A 25,773-nucleotide genomic window follows, 5' to 3' on the forward strand; every position below is an offset into this window, starting at 1 on the left:
TCATTTCTTCAGAAACTGTTTCTAGGAGCTTATGTAACTCAGACTGGTCTCTGTGTGCATCTGAAATCTTTGTCCTCATGCAAGACTCCTTCCTTTTCTTCAGGACTGTCAACAGTGTTGCACGTCCACCGCTGTCCTTCTCTCTGATTGGGCAGCTTCTTCAGAAAATGATAGGTCAAGAGCATAAAGGTTAGTCGATGAAGGTTCAACAGGTCGTATGTATTTCCTTAGACAAATAACGTGGACGTGACCAAACTAGAGATGAGCTTGAACAAAAGCAGCACAGACTTCTATGCCCTTCTCTTCTTGTCTTTTCAATGATATTGATTGAGGCTTTTATTTGTCCAGTTCTTTCATAAGCCATTCATCCAGTCATGAAGCCGTTAGTTACAAAGCCTTGTTCTCATTGGAGGAGCTGGAGCTCCAGCGTTCAGCAGAACAGTGAGATAAAATCTGAGTATTTCATCCAAATTCATGCTATTATTCTAATAGTTTAATAGTTTATATTCAGCAATATACAGTAAAGCTTTAAGGAAAAATGCAATGTTTATTATTTTTTTTGCTGAGAGTTGGATGAGAAGATTGATGCCATTTAACATCAATAGCGTCCCGCTGCAGAGCTCCAGGCTCAGGCACCTCCGGCGCTAGGACCAAGGGTGGAAAATCACGTGTGTTGATCGCGCTTCCTTATCAATAAACAGTTGTCACACGGCCTCCACCAATACAATAAACAAATACAAATACATATGATAAACAATATAAACTAATATCTCCATATAACTGTAACTTATTAAGTTAGGTAACGTAACGTTAAGCAGCAAATAACTTGTAGGCCTACTAACCTTATGAGTTTTCTAACGTTAGCTAGCTATGCTAATGTCGTTGGAAAACTAACGTTCACACAACAACAGGAAAAAATGCAAAAAGTAATGTAATCATTTTAATTAACGATAGTTTGCTAACAGCATTAGCATAGCTAGCAAACTCATAAGGTTAGTACAAGTTATTTGCTTCTTAACGTGACGTTATCCAACTTTATAGGTTACAGTTATATCGAAATATTACAGTAAGTTTGTTATGTTTACATTGGTGTTATTGGTGGAGGTCTTGTGCTTTATTCAAACTAATAAACACATGCTATGCTATCCTGATGATCGTCTCTGGTGTAGGCTACACAATTTCAGACATCATCTCTTTCTCCAAGCTCGGGACCTGAAAGGGTCTGACGGAGGAGGTGGGCCTGAGCCTGGAGCTCTGCAGCTAGACCCTTCTCCACTGCACACAGAGGAGAGTGATTTCAATCTTCTCATACAACTCTCAGCAGGGAAGGTCGAAATATTCTTTTAACTCTGTGCGGCTATGAGATTATTAATTGCCGTCTGAGTACATTAAAGTTAGTTTTCTAGTTCAGCCTCAGAAGCAAAAACAGCAAATCTGAGAGTTTTTTCTGTCTAATCGTCAACAAGCTTTAATGCTGAATGTCATTACTCTGCATCTCAGTGCAGCCACTTTAATGAACTTAAACAAATTAAACATGATTTTCAAGAGCATCAGTACAAGCATCGAAGAGCAGAAGGTAAGACATTCAGAAGCAGAACGCAGGCAGCATCATCCAAGAGTTTTTATCATCTTAATTGGGATCAGTTGACCAATAGTATTCCTTTAATAATCCAATCATTATAATTACTCTAAAATCTATAAAAAAAATATATATATAATAATCTAAATTTAATTACATGATATTCATGCATTTTTTATGTTCCTTAAATTTAAAATGAATGTTTCTTTGTGTCAGACAAACAATCTGTGGACTGTGAAAATAAGGTGAGCGTGCTCTCGACCACTCCTAAAATGTTCTATTATACAGAAGAAAATAAGAAAACATCCAAGAAATCAATGGCTACTAACAAAAAAAATAAGAATAAATCGTGGATACGAACAAAAATAAGAGGAAATTTGTTGTTATATTGCTTCCTGCAAGAAGCCCCGATGTGTTCGGGGTGTGAGTTCATGCATGTAAGCAGCATACATGTTGCTATGGGAGAGGACTGGACTGCCTGTCCTTGTTCCTGCTGCCTTATGAAAATGATTTAATATAAAAGGAGAACAGCGTGATATTTGCCAGCTACTGGCTGTTCTTGAGAAACATCAGAAATCCATCAGCCTCCTCTCAGCACGCATCCCCTCTACTGATGAAGCCAATACCTGTAGGTCACGATGTCTTCCTCTCGTTTCCCTTCAAGTGCGGCTCTCTCCTTCCCTTCGGTACAGACTGAAACAAGAGGCTTCGACACGGGTCAGAACCTCTTACTCCTGTCTTTTTCTTCAATTTGTTTTTCTTTGTTTCTCACAAAGCCTGAAATAAGACTCTGTCAACGGGATCATTTTACATCCCGGCATTATTGTATGAATACCACTGATTACCTTCAGTAATTAATCTTTCACTCTGCATTTAAATGCAGCATTATATTGACAAACGCAAATGGATTTTGTAATATAGATGAGCTTTACAGTTTCTCTGATGGCTCCAATTACACACCGTTTATTCCAGCCATAATTAATCAGTCATTAACCAGCAGACAGCAGCTCTCGTACGTGAACTCGTTGTAGTGCCGCAAGAAAATTGAACTTTTCCTGAGCACACATGTCATGTTGTGAGTAACACTATAGAGTTTCCTGGAAGAACACATCAGTGCTTCAGAGTGATGGAGGCTGTAACAGCTGGAGACTAATGCTATCTATTGACCTCCGCTTGTCTGAGAAACACTTCATGATGGCAGTTTTATTGCTGCGAGCGTTCACACTGTTATTAAATTTTTTGAAGATCGAGACAAGGGGAGAGTTCCATAACCGATCATAAACCATAGAAACAAGAAAATGAATCATCCTCGTCTACACTGATGGACTGAGGCACATGGGCGAACATGAGAACCTCCAGTATGACTTACTAGCCAAGGGAGAATACACAGACACGTGAACAGAAGCTGTGTGAGGTATCGACTCATTGTCCATATTATGTATAATAATCATTCTCTCTTATGGAAAATGATTACCAACATATAATACATCAGGCTGTTCTCATAAAAGTGATGCACTATTGTATATAACCCACATAATTTGTATGTAAATCACGTAATCGTGAGCCAGGAAGGGTTGCGTAGCATAAAGACCCACAAAGTCCACATATGGAGGAGGTAGGAGTGGATGGGTGGTTCTAAAAACACCAGACTTTCACCCAGCAGACAGCTGATCATGTCCCGAGTGAAACCAGAAGTCAACGTTGATTTATTTGTCACGTAACTTCCGTACTTAAGTCTCGCCACTTCCGTAGTTATTTTACCCCAAGTGTTGACTTATTTTTCACTTAACTTTCCTACATAAGTAACAGCACTTCTGTAGTTATTTTAAAATTAACATTGACTTATTTGTTACGTAAATTCTGTGCTTTAGTAACGCCACTTCCGTAGTAATTTTAACCCAAACGTTGGCTTATATGTTAAGTAATTTCTGTATTTAAGTAAAGACACTTTCGTAGTTGTCGTAACCCAAGTGTTGACTTATTTGTCACGTAACTTCGGTATGTAAGTAACACCATTTTCAGTTATTTTAACCCAAACATTAACTTATTTTTTACATTACTCCCATACTTAAGTAACGCCACTTCCGTAGTTGCCAGTTCTGTACTTAAGTTAACACCACCTCCGTAATCATTTTATCCAAAATGTTGACTTATTTATCACGTAACTTTCATACTTAAGTAACACCACCAGTTATTTTAACCCAAACCACGATCTTTTCCTAAACCTAAACAAGTATAGGAAAACGCACGAAAAATAATAAAATAACTTTTCGTAAGATATCATACGAACCGCTGAATGAGGACACGTTGAATACATCAACATGGCTTCAACCATTCAACCTTTACCACCTCAGTTGAACCTGAATACTGTGAAGCAAAACTAAAGTATGCCTAAATTGGAAAAAACACATCTCATTTACTCCTATAATCTAGTCAACGTTCTAATAAAGCTCTACAGTGCAGCTCATTTCAGTCCTTTAAAGGAATAATTCAACATTTTTTCTGTGTGCCAGTGACTTCCCTGGAGCCTCGTCGTCACTGTGAGGTTGCCAAAAAAAAAAAAAAAAGGAGCTAAGTAAGTGTGACGTGTTTTTAAGGGATTTAAATGAGATGCATAGTACAACGTCATTATACTTCTGACCACATTATCCCCAAAGACATTCCAGTCTGTTCCGTTCTCTCTACTGTGCGTGTTGTTTTTCGAACATTAATTTGTTCAATCACCTCTACGCCAAGAAAACCTGTGGGGGAAACGGATACTCACATGAGAGAGAGGGTGTGCGCTCGCATGTTTGTGTGTGCAGACGAATATTTAAGCGCTGCTATTATCATATGACTAATTCTAATATTGTTTTCATCATGTGGGTGTCGCTGGCGGTGATTAAATGGCATTGCTTTTTGGATATCAGATGAAAATGTGCGTGACTGTGGGCTGGATTCGTAATTATTTATGCCTGCGACGCTGCTGGTTGTGCGATGTGTGTGTGTGCGTGAGAGTGAGAGTGAGAGAGTGTTATTCATCCGGAGGTGAATCATTAATGTGTTTACTCACAGCTCAGTTGACCCATGCATTAAAGTCATGTTGGTACAAGTAAATGTTAGTTTATATAATTCGTGATTTATTCAACATGGACAGCAGGACTTCCCCCGGCCGAATGTGGCTGTTCCTCGGGGGACTGGAGGAGTTAAGAATGATGCGGACTGATGCTCCACGTCGAGGTGACAGGATGCCTGTGGGCAGAAACACCTGGATGCATTATTATTTGTGTGTGTGTGTGTGTATGTAATGCTTGAATCAACAGTTTGCTAGATGGAGTGTCCAGATGTTCCAACAACATCCAAAGAGAAAATGTTTTGTTCCATACCTCGCTCACATTTTGGCATATAGCCCTGATGTGTCACTATTGTGTAAAATGAGGAAAGTTACTGGAAGATATTCTTCCTGTCAGTCTATTTTAAGACTTCAGCTATTCAGAGTACGCAAATAAACCTCTGCCAAGTCTTATCTGGGTCCTTATTGTTCTCTGAGACAGCAAACTTCACTCCCATGGAACAAAAACATTTCTAGAATTTTCTCTCTCGGCCGGCGTTGAGGCCTATAAATGGTTCATTCTGTGCTGGGTAGCTGGGTAGAAAGTCCTTTTTTTCATGGATCACCTTTTAAGAATATTAGAAAGCATTTCTGAGGCTTTAGTTGAGGTTCTGCTCCTTCAAGGACATCAACGTTTTATTGAAACTCCTGCTTTTAGACTGAGCGGAAAAGTGATGAAATATGTTGCCTATGAAAGCGAGGCAGCTCATAACTATGGAACGTTGAGCTAGCCAGGTGCTGTTGACTGTTTTGGAGAGGCAGCTTATGTCATATGATGTTGTCAATATGTTTATGTTCATCAGCACATACTCTCAAAAATAAGCCAAAGTATGGCTGGCCTTCTGCATTCAGATATGTTTTTTATCAAACGTCAACAGACTCCTCTACTGCTAGGAATACAAGACTAAGAGTCTGTGAAGGTGTACTTAAAGGAATACTTCTTCCACAATATGACAATTTGTATATCAGTGATTCACCCCGTGTTACCTTGAATTTTTGAAGAGATTTCTCTGAATCAAAAAATGTAGAAAAGTCTTGATGAAGTGAAGTAAATGGAGGCGGCGTTTAACAACAGAAAAACTATAGCAAAACATCCGTTTACACACTCTCACCTTTCTATTTAAAACACTTTGGACTTGCACGGACGAGTAGCACGACTGCAAAGACTGTTTATGTGGAAGTCTTTTAAAGGTCCCATATTGTAAAAAGTGAGTTTTTCCAAAGCTATTTTTTAATTATAAAGCAGGTTTAAGTGCGACATAAAAACTATGAAAGTATCGAAACACTCACTCCACGGAGAAATACACACAGCCCGTATTCAGAAACTCTGCGTTTGCAAAACAAGCTGTCAGGATTTCTGTACATTTGTGATGTCACAAATCTACAATTTATAGACTATTTAACACCATTTTAAACATAAACATTTTAAATGTGTCCCAATGTATTTCCTGTTGCAGTGTATGTGACTGTAGCATCAGCTGACAGGAAGTAAACATGGACCCAAGCTGTTGCCGAGCAACGCAATTCTGCTGAAATGTGCTAAAACAGAGTGTTTCAGACAGAAGGTGAACACAGGTATATTCAAACAGACAGTATGGGAAAAATAATACATATCTTTTTTTAACATTAAAGCATGTAAACATGTTCTAGTAGAAACACAAAATACAAGTATGAACCTGAAAATGAGCACGATATGGGACCTTTAAATAGTCAGGTTTGAATGAAGATGCATGTGTTTGGGAAGTAGTGAGCATCCGACTGGATAAATGAGACTTGGATTATACTGCACCAGTTGTGTGAGAGTTTGTAAACAGATGTTTTCATATAAACGAGGCTCCGTTTACTTCAATTCATCAAGACTGGAGGCAGGCGAGAAAAACAAAGTTTTCTTCAAGAATTCATGGTAACACGGGGCGAGTAATTGTGGTCATTTTGTGGGTGAAGTATTCCTTTAAGTACAGCGGTGCTTTGAGCTAAATGCTCACAATGACTACGCTAACATGCTGATGTTTAGCAGGTATCATGTTTACCAATCTGATTAGCATGCTAACATTAGCTACTTGGCACAAAACAAGTACAAGCAAAACTTTACTGCGATTCAAGACTATACACATAAGAGATACACGGCATTTACTGTGAGCCCAATGTGCAAATAAAAACAGATAAACATGGTTAAAACCTTTCTAACCTCTCTGCCTTAACCCGATTGGGCCCGACCCAACCCGCCTGGGTCGGCCTGTAATTTCTCAAAATTCCCTCGAGCTTTAATCAAGTTGGGTTTTTTCCCGGTAGGGATGTGACGGTGAGGAAATTTTCCCACCGGTTAATAAACTTGTGACAACACCGGTGTTACCGATTACACCGGAGAATTTGACGACGCAATATCTGCGGCAGAGCTTTCTCTGCAGGTTTCCATAGACTCCGTCCTCAGCATGACGATTCATTAACGTTATGGTTCTCTTTTAGCATTGGGTTTAAATCCGAAACATTGCCAAATACGCTCTTCTGCTTTTCGCTTTGACACCAAATCCTCGCCATCGTCTTGTCTGTCAACTCGCTCTCGTCCCGTGTGTGAAATCTGACTCCTGCTACTCAGAGCTGAGACTCCGTACGGAGCAGACACTTTCACTTTGTAGCGTCCGTCGTCCGACTATGATCATTGATAACACGCTGCTGATACATGAAAATTAACTAACTTTACTTCTATTAGAAGATCAAAACAACGCCGGCGGCGATGGGCCAGTAATGTAATCGGTGTATGCCCGAACACCGTGTGACACTGTGTGACACCGTGTAACACCGGTAACACCGTCTACGGCGGCAAGCCTATTTCCTGGTGTGTGTGTTTTGTTTTTTTATGCAGACCTTATAGTCTGTAATATGACCTATTTTGGGCTGTGCTGAACATTCAGTGGGAGAAGGCGCATGTCAGAAAGATGTCTGAAAAGACTGAAAGACTTTAGTTGTAATACATTTTATACTTTATTTTTACTGTGGAAATTCTGGTTTTGAATCAGGCTCGGGCTCGTAACTGCTGCCGTGGTTCAGGCTCGGGTCAGGCTTGGACAGAAACTATGCAGGTTCGTGTCGGGTCGGGGCCTGATTGAGCTCAAGGTGGAACAGACAAAGAACAGCTGAAGCTGATGGGAAAGTAATTACTTGTGATGAGGAGGACATGAACATGTGTTCACCAAATTTCATGGTAATCCTTTTCACAAAGAAACACAGATGTGAACCTCATGGTGGCACTAAAGGAGGGGGGTAACCAAAATCAGTAGGATACATCCTCTGGGGACCATAAATGTCTGAACAGAATTTGATGGGAATCCATGAAATAGTTGTTGGGATATTTCAGTCTGGACCAAAGTGGTGGACTGACATTAGCGTCCCCAGAGCCATGTCAGTAGCATGGCTAAAAACAATGACTACAAGTTGACAAGAGTTTTATTTTTATTTCATTTTATTTTGAAATGAATTATCTAAAATGTTCTTTAAATGTCTGGGTATCATGTAATATGATGATAACAATATAATGGTAGTTTGAATAGTTTCGTTGGTGCCATTGAGAGAAAGCTGTTTTCAGAGGTTCTGACAGACTAAGTGTTGATTCTTGACTTGATTTATCCTCTTTAACGCTCACTCAGAATAGACCACAGTGCTGTTTTTAGCCACATCCAACAGTGCAGGATTTTTCCGTCCTATTGTGTTCAATCTCCTCTCCTCTGAAGTGACTCATAAGTTCGCAGCCTGTTTTGTTGACCGGAGCCGTTTTATAACTCCACCGTGTCTCTCTCTCACTCCCACGGCCGTTCACTCAGAGGCTAATAGAAGGAGCCAGTCACATTCATACACAGATATTCACAAACTGCAGAATATCACTCTTGACACGTCTATATTTAGAAATAAAACAGTGGGGGTGTTTTTAGGTGTCGTGTTTAAATAAATGTGTCGTTTGGTGTTTTTGCAGGCGACCTATCGTCCTTTCCTGCGGCAGATCCTGGAGGAAGTCTTCCACCCCGACAGACGTGAATGTCCCGACATCGAGCACATGTCTGGAGGCCTCACTGACCTGCTCAAGACCGGCTTCAGCATGTTCATGAAGGTCAGATATGCTCACACATATTTGTATGTATCGGGGTCAGCAGCCCTTTCCTTTGCCAACTACCCACTGTGCACAGTAAAGTGCTTTCTCCCATTGCTTGAACTTGACCTGATTTGACAATTTGCTGAGGAAGCGTCACATGTCTGCACACGTACACTGTTTCCCCCTAGTACAGTAGCTCACTTAAACCATCAAAAGCAGCTCTATGTAACTTGTATTTACCCACCACTGTTAATTCTCCTGGACCACAATTTAAGGACCAGATGCACAAAGATCACACTTATAGGACAAACCGCCTCGTGCCTCCACATGGAGTCACCAGCTGCTGCTTTTCATTTCACATTTATAAAACAGTTTGCTTCACTACATGGGCTTCACACACCCGCCAGGACTGGTCTGTATAACTGGCCGAGTGGTGGCACTGTGTTGATAACCTGAGGAACGCCTCCTGGTTCAGGAGTTACCAGCATTAAGCAGAAGCCCTGTGTGAATGAAGCCTTGTGTTATGTCCATATTACAGCGCCACCTATGGGTGAAGTGCAATGACATTTTACAGACTTATTCAGGGTCCATATCTGTCCAAACTTGGTTGCAATCGGATGTTGCATTGCAGGGATAAGGCAGTGTTTACAGGCCTCCAGGACTTTATTAACCAATTATATCGGAAAACAAATGCATGCAAAGCTTTTGGGTGATGTTTTGTGAAGATTGGATGAATTATATAGGATATGGGGAAAAAACAGTGTTGGGATTTTTTTATTATTATTTTTCCAAATGATAGCATGTTTTTTTTTTTTCACAGCACCAAATGGGTTTGATGGATTTTTGTAAAGGTAGCTCCACAACTACAGGACGAATTACAAGCATAGACCGTATATAAGAAGAAGACGTAGTCACCGTGGTGTCACCCGTTGGTTTGTCGACTACGGTTTTAAAGCCTCGAGTTTGGCATTTTGGCCGTCACCATCTTCGTTCTTTGAGTGACCATATTTGGACGAGAGGGTGGAGCTGGGGAAGTTGTAAGCCTGACCGGGCCAGGTACCTTTTGCAGCTAGCACCTAGCAAGGTGCATCCGTAATTCATGTTAACTTTGATGTTGATCGGAATGCTAATTATGGCTTGCAAATGTTTGTAATGTATTCACCAGCTGACTCCTCAAAGCAGTGTTTCCCAGACATTATTAATGGGGACCCACTTTTTAAAAATGACAAACCATTACACAATTCCCTATAGACCTTTTCTATAAATCGTGGAAGACAGATTATGCGCGTAAATGAACGTTCCCGACCAACGTTACCGCCATTTCCACATCATCTTATATTATCTTGAATAAGTAAACCAGCCATGTTGAAGAGGTACGTTTGATAAATCAAATACATGCATTTAGGTGGAGTTAAGAGGCTCTGGTGATTTTCCTCTCATCAGTAAAACAAACAGAATGTACGCTAGATTTTCATAGTAGATTCAAGTAGGCTACAATTATTAGAACATTACAAAGATTCAGGCTCCCTCATGTGGCTCAAAGGTGTTCTGCAGATATAAACGTTAAATAAAGACGATGGAAGAAATTCTGCAATTTTGCAATCCTAATAAAATTGCCTGCAACCCGCCTTTGGGTCCCGACCGAGTCTTTGGAAATGACTGCCTTCAACCAAACACTGAACAACGCCGTGGTCGCAACCTGTCAATCACAAGGTAGCCCCGCCCTAAAGCATCCCCTGCTTTATGGTCTATTTAACTCTAAATGGGACCATAATTTACTAAATGAACATCATGCTGTATTGAAGAAGACTTGAAACTAGTGATTGAGACCATAAACTCATGTTTACAATGTTTACTGAGGTAATAAATCAAGTGAGAAGTAGGCTCATTTTCTCAGAGACTTCTATACAATCAGACTTCTTTTAGCAACCAGAGGAGTCGCCCCCTGCTGGCTGTTAGAAAGAATGCAGGTTTAATGTACTTCAGCGTTGGCTTCACTTCTCAGACACATTTAGATATTTCCAAAAGTGTAAGTGTTATACAAATATACAAAAGAATGACATTTATTTTGAAGGCAGAATGTAATCCTCAGATGACACCGGCTCAGTGTGGTTCACAGGAACAGAAACAAATAGTCTGTAACATAGTAACAAGGAACCCTTAATTCATTATTTATCCATTTTAACCCAAATTTCACCTTTAAAACAAGAAAAAGCAGTTGGAGTTGCAGAGAATGGGAGGTATTATACACCTTTTACACCATTCATTTAGTCATTTAGTCACTCATTTACAGCTTTGAAAGCATCAGAGGGAGACACAAAGACCTGAAGTTCTGGGTTACATTAATATTTAGGCCAAATGTTTTTCTCCAGCAGACATGTGGTTTGGGGCTTGTGGGTAACATATATCCACCGCAGAGCAGATCACTATCCACGGTCTGATTGTTCCACATCTGGGCCTGCTTAAACTGATGATTACCCCTGGGGGTGCGGGGGGTGTAACTGTGTCCTGGTTTTACACAAATTAAGAAACTTGGCCCACGAAGCACCAACTCAGACAGAGTAAATCTATAAACCTGAACTTGGAGCGTTCTATAGGTAAAAACAACCCAATAAAACTTCTATATTTAACCACAGAGCCTACTGTGTACTCCACAGTGTGTACCGTTAAACACAGCGGACGCTGCTGTCTGGACTCTGACAGACTGTGAGTTTGTGTCTGGGGTCCCATGTTTGTTCTTTGTTTCTACGGTTGTACAGGAGATCTGGCTGCAGTTTCTCCGTCTGACACCAGCAACTTAATATAAGTTAATCAAGTTAATGGAGAACAATTTGCTGTTTGCTTATAATGGCTGTTGTTCCATGAGGGCAGCAGCACTTTCTCTCCAGTGTGAAGGCATGTTATTAATGTGTGCAACAAGAACTGAGAGTGTGGCACATTGATTTGTAATCTTTTACTTTATGAGCAATGAAACTTACTTTTTTTTTTTTTAGAATCAAATCTTGTTTCTTCCGACTTCGGTTTCGGCAACTTGATACCTCAGTGTAGTACCACCAAAATTACTTCACACATCAATGATCTCCTCATAGTTGTACTACAACACTTAGTTTGGAAAAATATGATTTTGCATAATTCTTTTGAATTTTTAATGGGAAAAATAGTCAACAACTTCAGTATTATGCAGTGTAGTAAAACCAATATCACTTCACACATCAATGGTCTCTTCCTGATTATACTTATTAAACTAATTTTGGTGGCACTACACTTTATAAAATTGAAGTTATATATTTTTCCCATTACAAAATTTACCAAAATTATACAAAAGCCTTCCAAACTACGTGTTATAGTACAACTATGTTACTGTATACCAATGTGCTTTACGTTTTATTAAGGGAGGCACTGATACGACTTTTTCAGTCCCGATATCGATAGCGATACCCGGGCCGATACCGAGTACCGATCCGATACCCGTGTTTAAGTAATAAACTGTATGTCTCACTGTGTGGAAGAAACTGGAATCATTCTGTTATGTGTAAGGAAACATCAGGCTTGACTTGAACGTTGCTTTCCTAACTTTGTAAAACAAAATGTAAAAAATAAATATACGTTTACTGAATTGTTATTAATTATTAAAATAATAAATCGTACACCAGCAACTTGGTAAAAGATCTTCAAAATTAAAAGGAATTACACTTCAAATGTAAACCTTTTTAATGCAGCAACACATTAGTCAAAACTTAAACAGGAATTAAAGCTTCAGTATATGATGCATATAATATATAAACATAAAATTTAATTGATCCTATCCAGTATGGGATTTAAGTCAATTTTATCGGAGCAAGAAAATAGCACTAAATATTTTCAAATCATTTTTAAATTGACCTGTTTTATGCATTAGAACAGTGTTTTTTGTATTGCATATTAACTGGATATTGTGCTCATTCACTTGCAGTGTGTGACAGTTTTTTTTTTTATTTGTCTGCCGGCAATTGCTCTGGCCGTTAGGTGGTGATGGTTTTGGCTTGACTTTCTCATTTTACAGCTAAACCGTGCATTACAAGATGATTCTGAGAACATTTGAGGAGAGAAATAGACATCAAAGTAATAGAATATTGATTTATATTTGATCAGAGCTGCCTAGTTTGACCGTTTGTTTGAGTTCGCGAGAGACTCCTCAGCTCTGATTGGTTGTTTTTGTTCTGGCGTTGTGAAATCTTGCAGTTGATTTATTTTTATTTTTTAAGAATTGAAAATGAAATGTAGTGAGCGGCGTCTCTCAGAAAGCCTGTAGATGTATTCTATCATCAGGACATACAGTAGAATAATGTGTCCTTTTTCTCACATAACACTTCGTGGCACATTTCACATCTCATCTCTACACACTTGTAGTAGCGCATGGCAGTGCACATGGTTCACACACTGAGCTGCAGTGTATCTGTGGATGCTGCAAACATGCAGCCGGTGATGCACTCGCACATGTAGTCGGTGTATCTGTGTCACCGAATCCGTGTTGAAACACAACATACAACACGAGCAGAACACAAAACAATTTCTTGGCTTAACACATGTTGAATCCTCCAGGACATGCTTCAGCCCAGCCTGCTGCTGCTTCACGTGTTTGGCCACTCTCTCCTCGGGTCCTCCCCCGTGCAGCTCTGATTGCTCGCTCAGCGCCCACAGGGCTGCAGATGTGCCCTGACCGCCGCTCGGCAACCAATGGCACACAGCCATTACTCCCCCCGACAACCAATCCCGCTCAGCAGAGACAGCAGACTCTACCCTGCTGTTAACATTCATCTTTAAGTGACAGCGCATAATGTCTGCGAGAGCTTCCTCACACAGGTGATGTGGGATATTTGTTTGTGTCTGCATGTGTTGTAATATATGAGAGTGTGTACACATGTTCACGTTTTAACACGGAGGTGGAGGAGCTTTGTTTTGTTTGGTCCTGATGGTGTCCAGTCTCATTGGCATCGCCATGATATCACATGTGTCCAGCTGAGCAGTGACTTGGCATCAAGACACAGAGAGGAACTGATCAAAGCTGGGCGTACACTGTGTGATTTTGGACATGTTGTTGTGTAACTCCTACTCCTGCTGTACGAGTAGATCGTTTGGGTTGTAAAGAAGAACCAACATTTCTGACATGTCAGAAATTCATCCGACTGTCCGACGGCCGGTCAGGAGGAGTTATTCGGTCTTCAGCCCCCCGTGTACACTGCACGGCAAACGACGCCCGACGAAGCTGCCTGACTCTAAAATGAGTCGTGCAGCTGAAAACGAGGCTAGAAACGAGCTAAAATGGTACAGAGTACGCCCAGCTCAAGTGTTCAAAGACTGTTCTATCATGGGAAACAGAATCAACACTTACTGACCAATCACAATGTCCCGTCTTAACTGCAGGTGAGTCGTCCGCATCCCAGCGACAACCCGCTGCTCTTCCTCTTCCTGGTCGGTGGAGTCACGCCCTCAGAGCTTCGTCTCATCAAAGAGATCGTCACCGCACACAAACCAGGGACACAGGTGAGTAGATGACTGAGGGCGCTTTCACAAGACAACATTCAGACCGTTTTAATCGAACTTTGGTGCGGTTCAACCTCTGTTGCAGTTGTGAATCAACCACATTCCTTTGTATTCAAATATGAAACGGATAATATAAAAAATACAGAATTGCATTTGACGTTTTCCCGTTGGCCACCGAAGTTTCAGTTGGTTGCTATCTGCGCTCTCACCACTAGATGCCGCCAAATCCTCCACACTGTACCTTTAACAGAATCAAAATTCGATTTCAACCTTCAAAATCAAAAGCAGGATCGGCGATTCTTCCGCTATTTTTGTTTCTTTCAACCCTCGCCTACTTAAACAATCCTTTAAAGACGACTCAGCGTATCTTACAAAGACGACTCACGCAGCTACGATTTGTAAGTGAGACGCAATGGCCACTGACGGAGATGACGGAGAAACGACAGAACTATAAAATCCTCCTGTTTCCCTGAAGTCACCGGTGTGGCAACATTTTGCCTGGTGGCTTTCTGCAGGTGAGGAAACTGTTGTTGTAAATTACTAAGTTCTGTCTTCTAGTGGCTCTTCTCTTTGTTACACCTTGATTTACATGAAGTTGTAATGCAGCTTAGTGCAGTAAACTAGCTTTATTTTGATCTTGCTTATAGGCTGCATTCACACCAGATCCGGCAGTGCGGAAGGCGTATAAATACCGCGACATTACACAGATATTCCACGTGTCATGAGTACGCATTTTAGCCTTTTTGCGTGTCATTTGTACGCCACGCAAACGTCTGCAGTTAGGTTCAGGCAAGAAAAATACTTAGTTATAGTTAAGGAAAAACATAATTGTTGGGCTTAAAATGAGCACGTAAACGAAGTGAAACACGTACGAAAACAACTACGGAAAACACGTCACAAACGATAATAAAAAACGTGACGACGTCACGAACATAACTTACAAAACAAAACACTGGCTAACAACGATCTCGAACACGGGTCTCCTGGTTAAAAGCCCGGTGTTGGTTGCACCCATCCACCTCCAGACTCCACCCACCATAAGTGGTCTTTCTCACTATTTATACTACGTCTCTAACTCTTACCGTAGCATTTATACGCGGATGCGTTTACATTGCAGTCAGTACAAGATACACGGCGTACAAAAGACACAAGGAAATCAAGAAAAGCATAATTATTGCACGCCAAACGCCTTGCTCATTATCGTGGGATTTATACGCCTTTTTCTTGGCTGGTTATGTGATACTTTACCTTAGATATGGATATGTCATTGATGCATATTATATGTGGATGATTCATCAATAATCTATTTCATAAAGCTTTGTTATTCTGTCACAAGCAGTCTGCAGGAGGAAACACGTGCTGATGACTCATTACATGTTTCTTTAGAAATGCAAAACCGTGAAATACAAACGCTGTCAGGAAGATTGTGAATTGAAGTGACATTGATCTGAGTTGAGTCATGATGTCTCTGAAAAAGAGAAGGGATAGTGTGTTGCCATGACCTTCGTCAGGTCAGACCGGCAAAGAATGTGTGAACCAACGTGAACGCTGACCTACATACACAGGTGGCTCAGATCAGGTGGAGAGGTGAGAGCGGCATCTGATACAACATCATATTAACGCAGTAATTGCGATGTTGTGTCTGTATGCTCGTGTGTTTGGGTCCTTTAAGTGCCGATTACGCATGCAGCCCACACTGACATGCAAAACATGCAGATGAATGTGTTTTTCTGTGTGTTAGAGGACGGAGAGGGAGGGAGGTCGGGGCGATGTGGGTTTGTCTTAATAAAAGGCTTTGAGAATGAGGTCAGAGGCAATGAGAGGCCTGGCCACGATCAAAGCCTTTCCATCTGTAATCAGAGAGACTGAATAAAGACGAGCTATTACGATAAACGGCCGGCCCACACACACTCTAACCTGAGCACCTAAATGCATGCAAGTGTCTGTTTACGTGATGGCGGATGTTTGTGGGCCAGACGTTGATGAACAGTTACTCTGAAAACAAGCTGCAAAGTTTCTGTTTTGCACTAAATTCCTCTGAAACGTCCTCTGCCACTACAAACAGGCCCGTTGCCAATTTAAGGTGATGACCCGGAGTTAAAGCGACGCTGCTCCAAGAGAAACAGCTCCTCTGTTATACAACATACTGCAGGAGGACGGGCTTCATAGAAAGCACTCGGAGAGGGAAAACTTCAGCTGAAGTAACTTAAAGATAGACTCCATCTGCGTTCTTCTTTACAAGTGGAAACGCCACTCAGCCGTTAGCAAGAAGCAGTGACGTAGGTTACCAAAGTAAGATACTCAATGAGGTTATGAATAATGTGAACGCTAGCACTAGCTGACAACGTTTGGAAATAACTGAGAGGGTTAGTTTGGATTTTTTGAAGTGGAGTTGTATGTATTCGCCCGCGTTCTGTGAGGTAAAATTACTGTTTTTGTGAATGGAGTTTGGTAGCTTTGGAGAGAGTGACATAACAGCTTCAGTTCCCCGTCAGAAAGGGCTGTCTGACGGCGAGGTAAAGCAGGGAATATATTCTAAATATAACATACACTTAAACTGATATTGATAGGTTTTCTGCTGCTCCCGTCCACACCGCTTTACCTCGCCATCAGACAGTCCTTTTCTGACGGGGAACTGAACCTGTTATATCGCTCTCTTCAAAGCCACCAGACTACATTCACAAAAACAGTCATTTTTACCTCTCAGAACACGGGAGATGCTGGTCTACCGCTGCCTCAATCGGTTAGTTAGTTTGTGTTATTGTGTGACTTTCGGTTCAGAAACTAACGTGGCATCCACTCAGCAGTACATTGCTTTGCTTCTGTGGCAGTACTCCTATCTGCTTCTCCAAACTGGGAGCACGCCGACCGCCATCTACTGTAGGTAATACACTGACTATAAGGATGATGGATATGATGGATAATACTCAATTCTGATTGGTCAATTACGGCATTCTGCAGTTTGGTATTTCTTTATAACAGACCGTTGCTGTGGGCGCTTCTGTTCTCTGTCAAATTTTTGATTTCTTCAGTAAGTAGCCGTGTTATAAGCGAAATAATGTACAGCTAGAGGGTCAGTGTTGTGAAATATAGTAGTTAAACTCTAGTTGGAGTATCGCCAACCAAAAGTATGTAGCAGCGTCATCATGCAGAAACCTACGTCAGGTCACGTGGGAAAAAGTTCTTAGAAGGGCTTTAAGGAAAAATAACATTTTGATGCTAAAACCTACGAACTTAGACTTTAGCACCACTGGGAAGCTACAGAACGATATAAAAACCTAAAAAAAACAACAACAAATAATGTTTTTTCAAATAGCAAAAATAGACTTAACGATAGAATATATGTGTAGCAAGTGCAGCGGTTGAGATGAAAACCTATTCCACCTATTCTCATTCAAAATAGAGTGAAAGGTGATACTCCACCCGAAATGTTGCCTGTTCAGTGTCAAACCCTGTAGACCTGACAGGTGAATATTAAAAAAAGTTTGTTTCTTTACATAGAAAAAAGGACAATATGTTCTAAAACCCTTTTCAGACATGCACCTCTTTATGTAAATGTGATAGCAATCTTACATGTCTGAAAAAGTCACTTTTGCATTGGACCAGGACCCAGGGCTTCCTGGATTATCCTGGTGAAATATAGTAAAATTGATAAGATGAATTCTGGTTGGAGTATCACCAACCAAAAACTATTTACGCCACCTAAAGAACAGTGAAACAGTGACGACAAACTGCATGACATTCTTGCCGGAAGTAATTAAATAAAATTAAGACAATAAACCAGTTGCCATGGCACCTGATTTATGCACCCTGTTGATTTGCACATTACTAACACTGACACTCATGTTTGCTTCATTTATTATTATTATAAATAATAAGTGTGACGTTACTCAGTGACCTATTTTAACTTTAATGAGTGTGTGTTTCTCTGATCCAGGTGCTGGTGTTGTCCACCAGACTGCTGAGGCCGTCGGATATCCCCGAGCTGCTCTTCACCACCCAGAGGCTGACGCCTGACATCGGCGTCTGAATGGGCCGCCACGTGCAGACGCGGAAGGACACGTGCACTGCAAAGGTCTCGGCGCCTCGTCAGGTGCGAGCGGAGCTAATGAGAAGCTGCGAGTGGAAATGGAGGAAATGATGAACCAACATTCCCGTCCCGTTTATGTCAGAGTGTTTAACGCTGAAGTCAACTGTATATTAATTATATAAAAGTATATATTGGGTTTATTGTTAAGATAGAAAATGTACCAAACAGAAATCTGTCAAAAGCCACTTCATCCAATGTTAATATAAAACAATAAAACTTTTCCAACAGGTGTCGTGTGACGCTGCCTTCCGTTTGCACTCATCAGCCTCGGGCTGTTAGCCGTTCTGACCGGGACGCGTTAAAAGCGAGCTGCATGTGTGAGGTCGAGGAAGAGAATACGCTCTCTCTCTGGTAGCGTCTGTTCACACCTCGCCACGCGGTGACAAATGAGAGCGGAAGAATTAACACGTTGTTTCACACCGTCTGCTAAGGCCGATAATTTGCTCACACCTCGAGCTCCGCCGACAGCCTCCTGCCTCCTGTCCTCTCTCTCTCTCTTTATTCTCTCTCTCTATTCTCTCTCTGACTTGATTCACCAGCTGGAGCTCAGTGGTTTCACCCTCCTACGTAAAAACACCGGAATCGATGGTGAACAACTAGAGTCTCCCACATAACATCAGCTAGACGGAGGCCAGTAAATCCTTCTGACAGATCAGAACAGAACAGGATATTCAGGACCTTTTAGCCTCTGCAAATAAACAGATCTCTAACATAATAACACACATGTGCTTAATAACATTTTCTCCTCATTTTCTGGGAGCTTGCAGTTCTCAGAGTCGCTAATGAAAACATCAACTCTTCCAGCGGCTCTTTCAACAGCTTCTTTTGTCGACTTGATTTTCTGGTGTCAAGGATTTTAGCTTCTAGACAAGCGGCTGTAAAGTCGTGCTTCTATTGTCTTCAATGTAGGGCTGCAAATAATGATTATTTTCATTGTTGATTAATCTGTTGATTATTTTCTCAATTAATCGATTGGTTGTTTGAAGGCCTGTCAATTGATTAAAATATGTAATCGTGATTAATCGCTAATTAATTGCACATTTTCTATCTGTTCAAATGTACCTTAAAGGGAGATTTGTCAAGTATTTAATACTCCTATCAACATGGGAGTGGACAAATATGCTGCTTTATGCAAATATATGTATATATTTATTATTGGAAATCAATTAAAATGACAAATATTGTCCAGAAACCCTCACAGGTACTGCATTTAGCATTATAATATATGCTCAAATCATAACATGGCAAACTGCAGCCCAACAGGCAACAACAGCTGTCAGTGTGTCAGTGTGCTGACTTGACTATGACTTGCCCCAAACTGCATGTGATGATCATAAAGTGGGCATGTCTGTAAAGGGGAGACTCGTGGGTACCCATAAAACCCATTTACATTCACACATCTGGAGGTCAGAGGTCAAGAGACCTTTAAATGCGTGAAAGAAATTAGTGGTGTTAAAACAAATTTGCGTTAACGCATTATTATCACGTTAACTTTGACAGCCCTTGTTGTTTGGTCTATAACATATCAGAGAATTGTGAAAAATGTCATCGTTTTGTCCACAACTCAACGATATTCAGTTTACTGTCATAGAGGAGTAAAGAAACCAGAACATATTCACATTTAAGAAGCTGGAATCAGAGAATTTAGACTTTTTTTCTTTAAAAAATTACTCAGACCAATTAATTGATCATCAAAATATTTGCAGATTAATTTAATAGTTGACAATTAATAAATGAATCGTTGCAGATCTACTTCAGTGCTGTTATTCATTAATGCTGTTATCAAAGCATCTTTAGAAGAATGAGTTTATTCATTGGTCAGACTACCTCTTAATGTGTGAGTCATCTCCTCACAGCAGCAGTGATGTTTGTGTTATAGAGCCAAGGACGTCACGTCATTGGCTCAAAAAGGGAAAGTTTTGAAATGTAGTGTCTGCATATATGAGCTTGTTTCTGCTGTCAATAATTAGGACTGCCCCTTCTGAGTCGGCTAATCTGTGGTTTTGATCTTGGTCGACTAAGATTTCTTTAGTTGATCTGTCGTTTTTTATGCTTTTTTCATGCTGACTGATTCTTTCTAAGAACCTTCTGAGCACATCTCTGCTAAACACCAGATTTAAAGTGGTGCTTTTGTGTGATTCTTTGTGGAGAAACTCAGTTTTACAGATCTGTCGATTCAATCAACCAATCGATTAGTCAACAAAATCGTAGGAGTGTTATGCCGACCCACGGCTCTCTAACTCCCCCTCCCAGCTCTCGCTCCAGCCTCGGTCTGGGTCTCATTCACATGAACGGAGGAAGAGAAATAACTCTGGATTCAGCCATTAGTGCATTTTACAACTTTTAGGACCTCATGATTTAAATAAGGGCTATTAGAGTGTTCGTACTGGGGAGTTAATTCACCTCAAAAAAATGATCCTCTGAGTTACAGACGTCTCTTTCCCAATGTAAGTCTATGGGGAAAAGTCTTTTTGGGCCCAATTGCATCACATGACGGACACAGAAGTTGCCGTACCGCCGTTTGGCCGCTACGGAAGTTGGCATCATTGACCGGCGTTCTTCCTGGGGGCTTGGGTTAGCTACTGGAATGTTTGATATTAGCCTATGAGCTAACCGTACGTTTGAAGCCAGCAATCTTCAGCTGGAAGATGCAGTTAGCTCGAAGGCTAATAGCAAACATTCCAGTAGCTAGTGTTAGCTTGCAAGTAGCCCTGTTTGGGACAGTGGTTAGCGAACTAGCTATAGCATACTAACCGGGGGGGTTTTAGGGCTGTAGAAGTTTCTGTCCACTTCTTTCTCAATAGTTTATCTTCTAGTAAACTTCCTCCAGGAGGATGTGACATCGTCTCTAAAGGAATCTAGTTGTAGTCTTGTATATAGTGACCCTGTAAGATCCCCAGTCTTTGCAAAATATTACAGTCTGTGACTAAAAACTCTGAGACTTAGGACATCCGTCTCCTGGTGTCTGGTCGGCATTAGTCGACTAAGAGTTTCTTAATTCGAGAACAGCCGTGCACATCATACAAACTGATAAATGACAGAAAACAGAGACAGTTCAATTCATCATCATTTTTATTGTGAGCAAAAAGGTGAATTTGTAACAAATAAATAACAACAGGCGCTTTGGATTGTTCCTCTTTCATAAAGTGCATCAGTGATAATAAACGTCACACGCTACATACTGTGTCTGCTGCCTCGCTACAACCTCCTCCTCCTCCTCCTCCTCCATTCATTATACACAATGAATGCTCCAAACATATACTGCAGGTACTGACATACAGGAGACTGAACACACACACACTCAGCTGCACAGAGCTCCAGCTCAAAGTGGCAGGTATAATAATACCAGCATGTAGCGGTGCCATGTCTGGATAAAGAAAAGCCACAATGGGCGGCACAGCTAAAAATAAGCAGTCCTCCAGCGCTGCTGTTGCCAGGACAGCTTCATTTAGTCTTTATTTTATAGTCTAGAGTCTCACACAGTTGCTCCTGTTGTCCTCAGGTGTCCTTTCCACTCCTGAGCACACGATGAACCTCCTCACACACAGGTATCTGACAGGACAGACACCTGCTGCTCAGAGCGGTCTGTAAAGACTCATCAGCCTCTGAGAAACTTCTCATTTCACAGCCAGACTGATCCAGGACTTCAGCGTAGAAGCGTTAAATCTTCTTCGTCTTCTTCCGATACGTTCTCTCTGGCCACTCTGGACCACGTTCAGCAGTTTTCGTCGTCCTCCTCACACAGAGGTCACAGTCCTGACTTTGGCCGACAGCGCTTGCTTGAATCGCCTCTTCAGGTCCTGCATGTTGGGCGACTTCGGCCTTGGGATGAGTGGCGAGCGCCTCTTCTCTGTGGCAGCGCCGGCAGGAGAGTTGTTGGAGGCCGGTGGCGGCTGCTGCTTGGCCAGCGTGCAGCACAGCCGGTGGAAGGCCTTGTGCACCTGGCTGTAGTCCTCGCTGGCAGATACCTCGTAGAAAGAGCAGCCCAGGGTGCCCGCCAGCAGAGGGCCCTGCTGGGAGTCCACCCGCCTCAGGTGCAGCAGGTCTGCCTTGTTGGCCAGCAGGATCACCGGGGGCATGTTGGCGCCGCCGGTGCGAACGACCTGCTGGTGCAGCTGTTCGATCAAATCGAAGCTGCGGCGGTCGGTCACGGAGTACACCAGCACCACGGCATCCGCCCACTGGATGGAGCAGGTCACGTGATCGGGGAGATTGATGCTGTTATCAGTCATCTAGGGAGGAGAGAAGAAGAGAGGCCGATTAATATACAAGTTACTGAGAGAAATATTTAAATTAGTGCTGTCAAAGTTTACACAATAATAACGTAAATTCGTTTTAACCCCACTAATTTCTTTAATGCAACTTGCGATTTTTAGGCTGTAGCGGGCTCAGTTTTAAAGCTAGAGTGAACTTAACGCTAAATTTTGGTTTGGAAAAACTGTCATGGCCGTTTTCAAAGGGGTCCCTTGACCTCTGACCTCCAGATATATGAATGTAAATGGGTTCTATGGACAATATTTGTAATTTTAATTGATTTCCAATAATAAATATATACATATATTTTCATAAAATAAGCATATTTGCCCACTCCCATGTTGATAAGAATATTAAATACTTGACAAATCTCCCTTTAAGGTACATTTTGAACAGATCAAAAATGTGCAATTAAATATCATAATCGATTGACAGCCCTTTATGCAACCGATCTTTAGTCATGACAGGAATGCTGACGGAGGCAGTCTGGAGCTATAAGGTTACTCCTCCAGTCTAGAACAGAACAGGGAGGTGTGGGGGGACCGAGGGGGTCTGGACCAGGATCAGGGTATCATTTACTCCGGCCTCAGACATCCATTAGACTAAATGGGAGATTAGACAGCCAGACTGAAGGGCTCTATACACACACACACACATCTCTTTGGTTTTTTGGACTGATGCCCAGTCGAGAGAGGCTGAGATGATCTGAACAGCGAACTATAGATCATATTATCTTTGTACTGGATTATTCAACAGATCGGTTTCAATTTATTTTATTTTTGACCCTTTTTCATATAGAGCAGGTCTAGACCGTACTCTATAATTTAGAGGCCCAACAAGCAAGAAAAACCTCCCCTTTAACAGGTAGAAAATAAAGCGTGAGAGGATGTGATCTTACCTCCACACCAGGAGTGTCTTGAACCTGGATGGTCACCTGCTCTCCATCCACTTGGACCTCTCTGGAGTACAGATTACCAGCATTTCTCTCATAGTCTCCTATGAAGCGCCTCGTTAGGAATCTCACCACCAGAGCTGCAATAAAGAAAAAAGCAGAATATTAGATTATGATATGACGCACAATATAAATAAACTCCACTACAAAAAAAAGCAGCGATTTTTTTTGTATTTGTTTATTTCTTACCTGTTTTGCCCACACCACTGCCTCCGATCACAGCCATCTTAATGACCCGGTTTGGCACCGAGCACTCCGGGGTTGGATACTCCGCAATGGTCGTCATGTTCTGGATCAGACGCATTTTTCTTTTGTCCAAGAAAATAACACAGAAATTGGAGATAAAACTGTTGTCCAAAGCTGTTCCAAAGGCTCGTCCTGCAAAGATGAAGATAATCCCGAGCTGGTTGAGTAGGAGTCAGATAAAGCAGCACTAGCTCTGGATGATGGAGCAGCAGTTGAAGTAGCACTGAGAGTCTGAATGCTGCTTTGGAGGAGGCGCGCATCCTTTATAGCTCGCCAGCTGAGGTCGCTCCTGATTGGTTGCTGGTCATCCTTTCTCCTCCCTCGTGCATCCTCCTCCGCCTACACGTGGATCTGCAGCGATACACAGGAGAGAAACATCTGCAGCAGGTGGGACCTCTAGCTGCATGTCCTCACAACACATTATTATTATCAGAGAGGGGAGAGGAGAACAAGATGTGGGCTGGCTGGTTGTCATACAGTTATATTAGAATAGAAAACAACAGAAATGTCACAACAATTAATGGGAGACACTCCAGGCTAAATGCTCAATAAAGAGATTTTGGTCTGTTTTGCTTCCATTACATGTCTTCTTTCAGACTAAAAGATCAAAAATTCACATTCAGGTGTTTATTTTCAGCCCAGTTTCACAGAAATACGCGTCACGATGTATTGATGCGTGCACATAGACACAAATTAAAAAAGAAATGTCATGACGGTCAGCACGAAATTAATTTGTATGTGATCCACGTAATTGAGAAGTGGGAAGTATAAAGAGCGGCGATAAACACAGGACTGTCACCCAGTAGACCGGTGTGAAACCACAAGTCAATGATGATCTATTCGTCACGTAACTTCCGTACTTAATTTATGCCACTTCCGGAGTTATTTTGACCTAAACTGCGACCTTTTCCTAAACCTAACTGAGTAGTTTTGTTGCCTAAACCTAACCAGGTCAATCTATTCCTAAACCTAACTGAGTAGTTTTATATTTAAAGACTAAATTCACCAAACCATTAGATAATGCCTCATTTTTATATTTAATCATAACATTTCAGAAAAATTGTAATACAAGATATATTAATGATAACATACTTATGTAAATGAGGCATTATCTTATTAAATATGTGCTGATTTGCATTGATTTCAATTTTATTTATTTTATTTATTTTATTTATTTTATTTATTTTATTTATTTTATTTATTTTATTTATTTTATTTATTTTATTTTATTTATTTTATTTATTTTATTTGTTTCAAACAAACATGTAAAATAAAAAATAATTTAAAAAGAGAGAATAATCATACAAACAAGTGGACAGCCAGAAAAAAAAAGTAATATTTACATACAAAGAAAAGCATGGGCAAAATAAATTGTCAGACACTTGATGCCTTGGTTTACATATTCGAAAAGGAGTGAGAAGAAGTACAAACTTAAAAAGTGGAAAAAAAACTGGAAGGTTTGGTGGATGTAAGAGCTGCTGAAGTGGAGATCTCTGGCTTTGAGTCTCTGAGAATAAACTCATTTAGAGAAAACGGCCTTTAAAGATATGGATTGAAGACACTACAGGTGAATAGGGTACAAAAATTAACTACTAGATATCTGCATGAAAACTTCCCCAGTTGATTACTGACATTAAGACAATATTTTTTTGTATTACAAGTTTTCTGAAATGTGATGTTTAAATATACAAATGAGGCATTATCTAATGCTAACTTTTGGTGAATTTAGGAGAAATCTACAGACGTAAAGTAGTAAAATAAACACCTAAATGTGTATTTTTAGATTTTTTTTTCCCACTAGTCTGAAAGAAGACGTGTTGCTCTAAATTGAGCATGAAAATCAGTTGTTTTCCAGTTAATCTTGATTTCTAATGAAACCTGAAAATGTCACTTTCCCTCATTAGTAAACTAAGAATAGTTTGTCTACATAATTTGAGGATTAGTCACATCCTTT

The 25,773-nt window shown here is 40.9% G+C and overlaps 2 protein-coding genes across 2 annotated transcripts in view; one reads left to right on the forward strand and one right to left on the reverse strand.

The window, feature by feature from the left end:
- The window catches only part of scfd2 (sec1 family domain containing 2), a 129,609-nt gene extending 111,012 nt beyond the window's left edge, over window positions 1-18,597 (forward strand). The window contains exons 7-9 of the mRNA XM_074636128.1: window positions 8,638-8,772; window positions 14,158-14,277; window positions 18,215-18,597. Of these exons, the coding sequence (XP_074492229.1) occupies window positions 8,638-8,772; window positions 14,158-14,277; window positions 18,215-18,307 (348 nt within the window). The 3' untranslated portion in view covers window positions 18,308-18,597. The remainder of the gene's footprint in view (window positions 1-8,637; window positions 8,773-14,157; window positions 14,278-18,214) is intronic.
- Window positions 18,598-21,425: 2,828 nt separating this feature from the next.
- rasl11b (RAS-like, family 11, member B) lies at window positions 21,426-24,064 on the reverse strand. The gene is made up of 3 exons (XM_074636117.1): window positions 23,763-24,064; window positions 23,520-23,653; window positions 21,426-22,599 (listed from the first exon to the last, which is right to left on the reverse strand). The coding sequence occupies exons 1-3, from the start codon at window positions 23,875-23,877 to the stop codon at window positions 22,105-22,107; spliced, it is 744 nt and encodes a 247-aa protein (XP_074492218.1). The 5' UTR covers window positions 23,878-24,064; the 3' UTR covers window positions 21,426-22,104.
- Between the last annotated feature and the right edge of the window lie 1,709 nt (window positions 24,065-25,773).

The sequence above is a fragment of the Sebastes fasciatus genome, chromosome 5, assembly GCF_043250625.1.
Source record: "Sebastes fasciatus isolate fSebFas1 chromosome 5, fSebFas1.pri, whole genome shotgun sequence".
NCBI lineage: Eukaryota > Metazoa > Chordata > Actinopteri > Perciformes > Sebastidae > Sebastes > Sebastes fasciatus.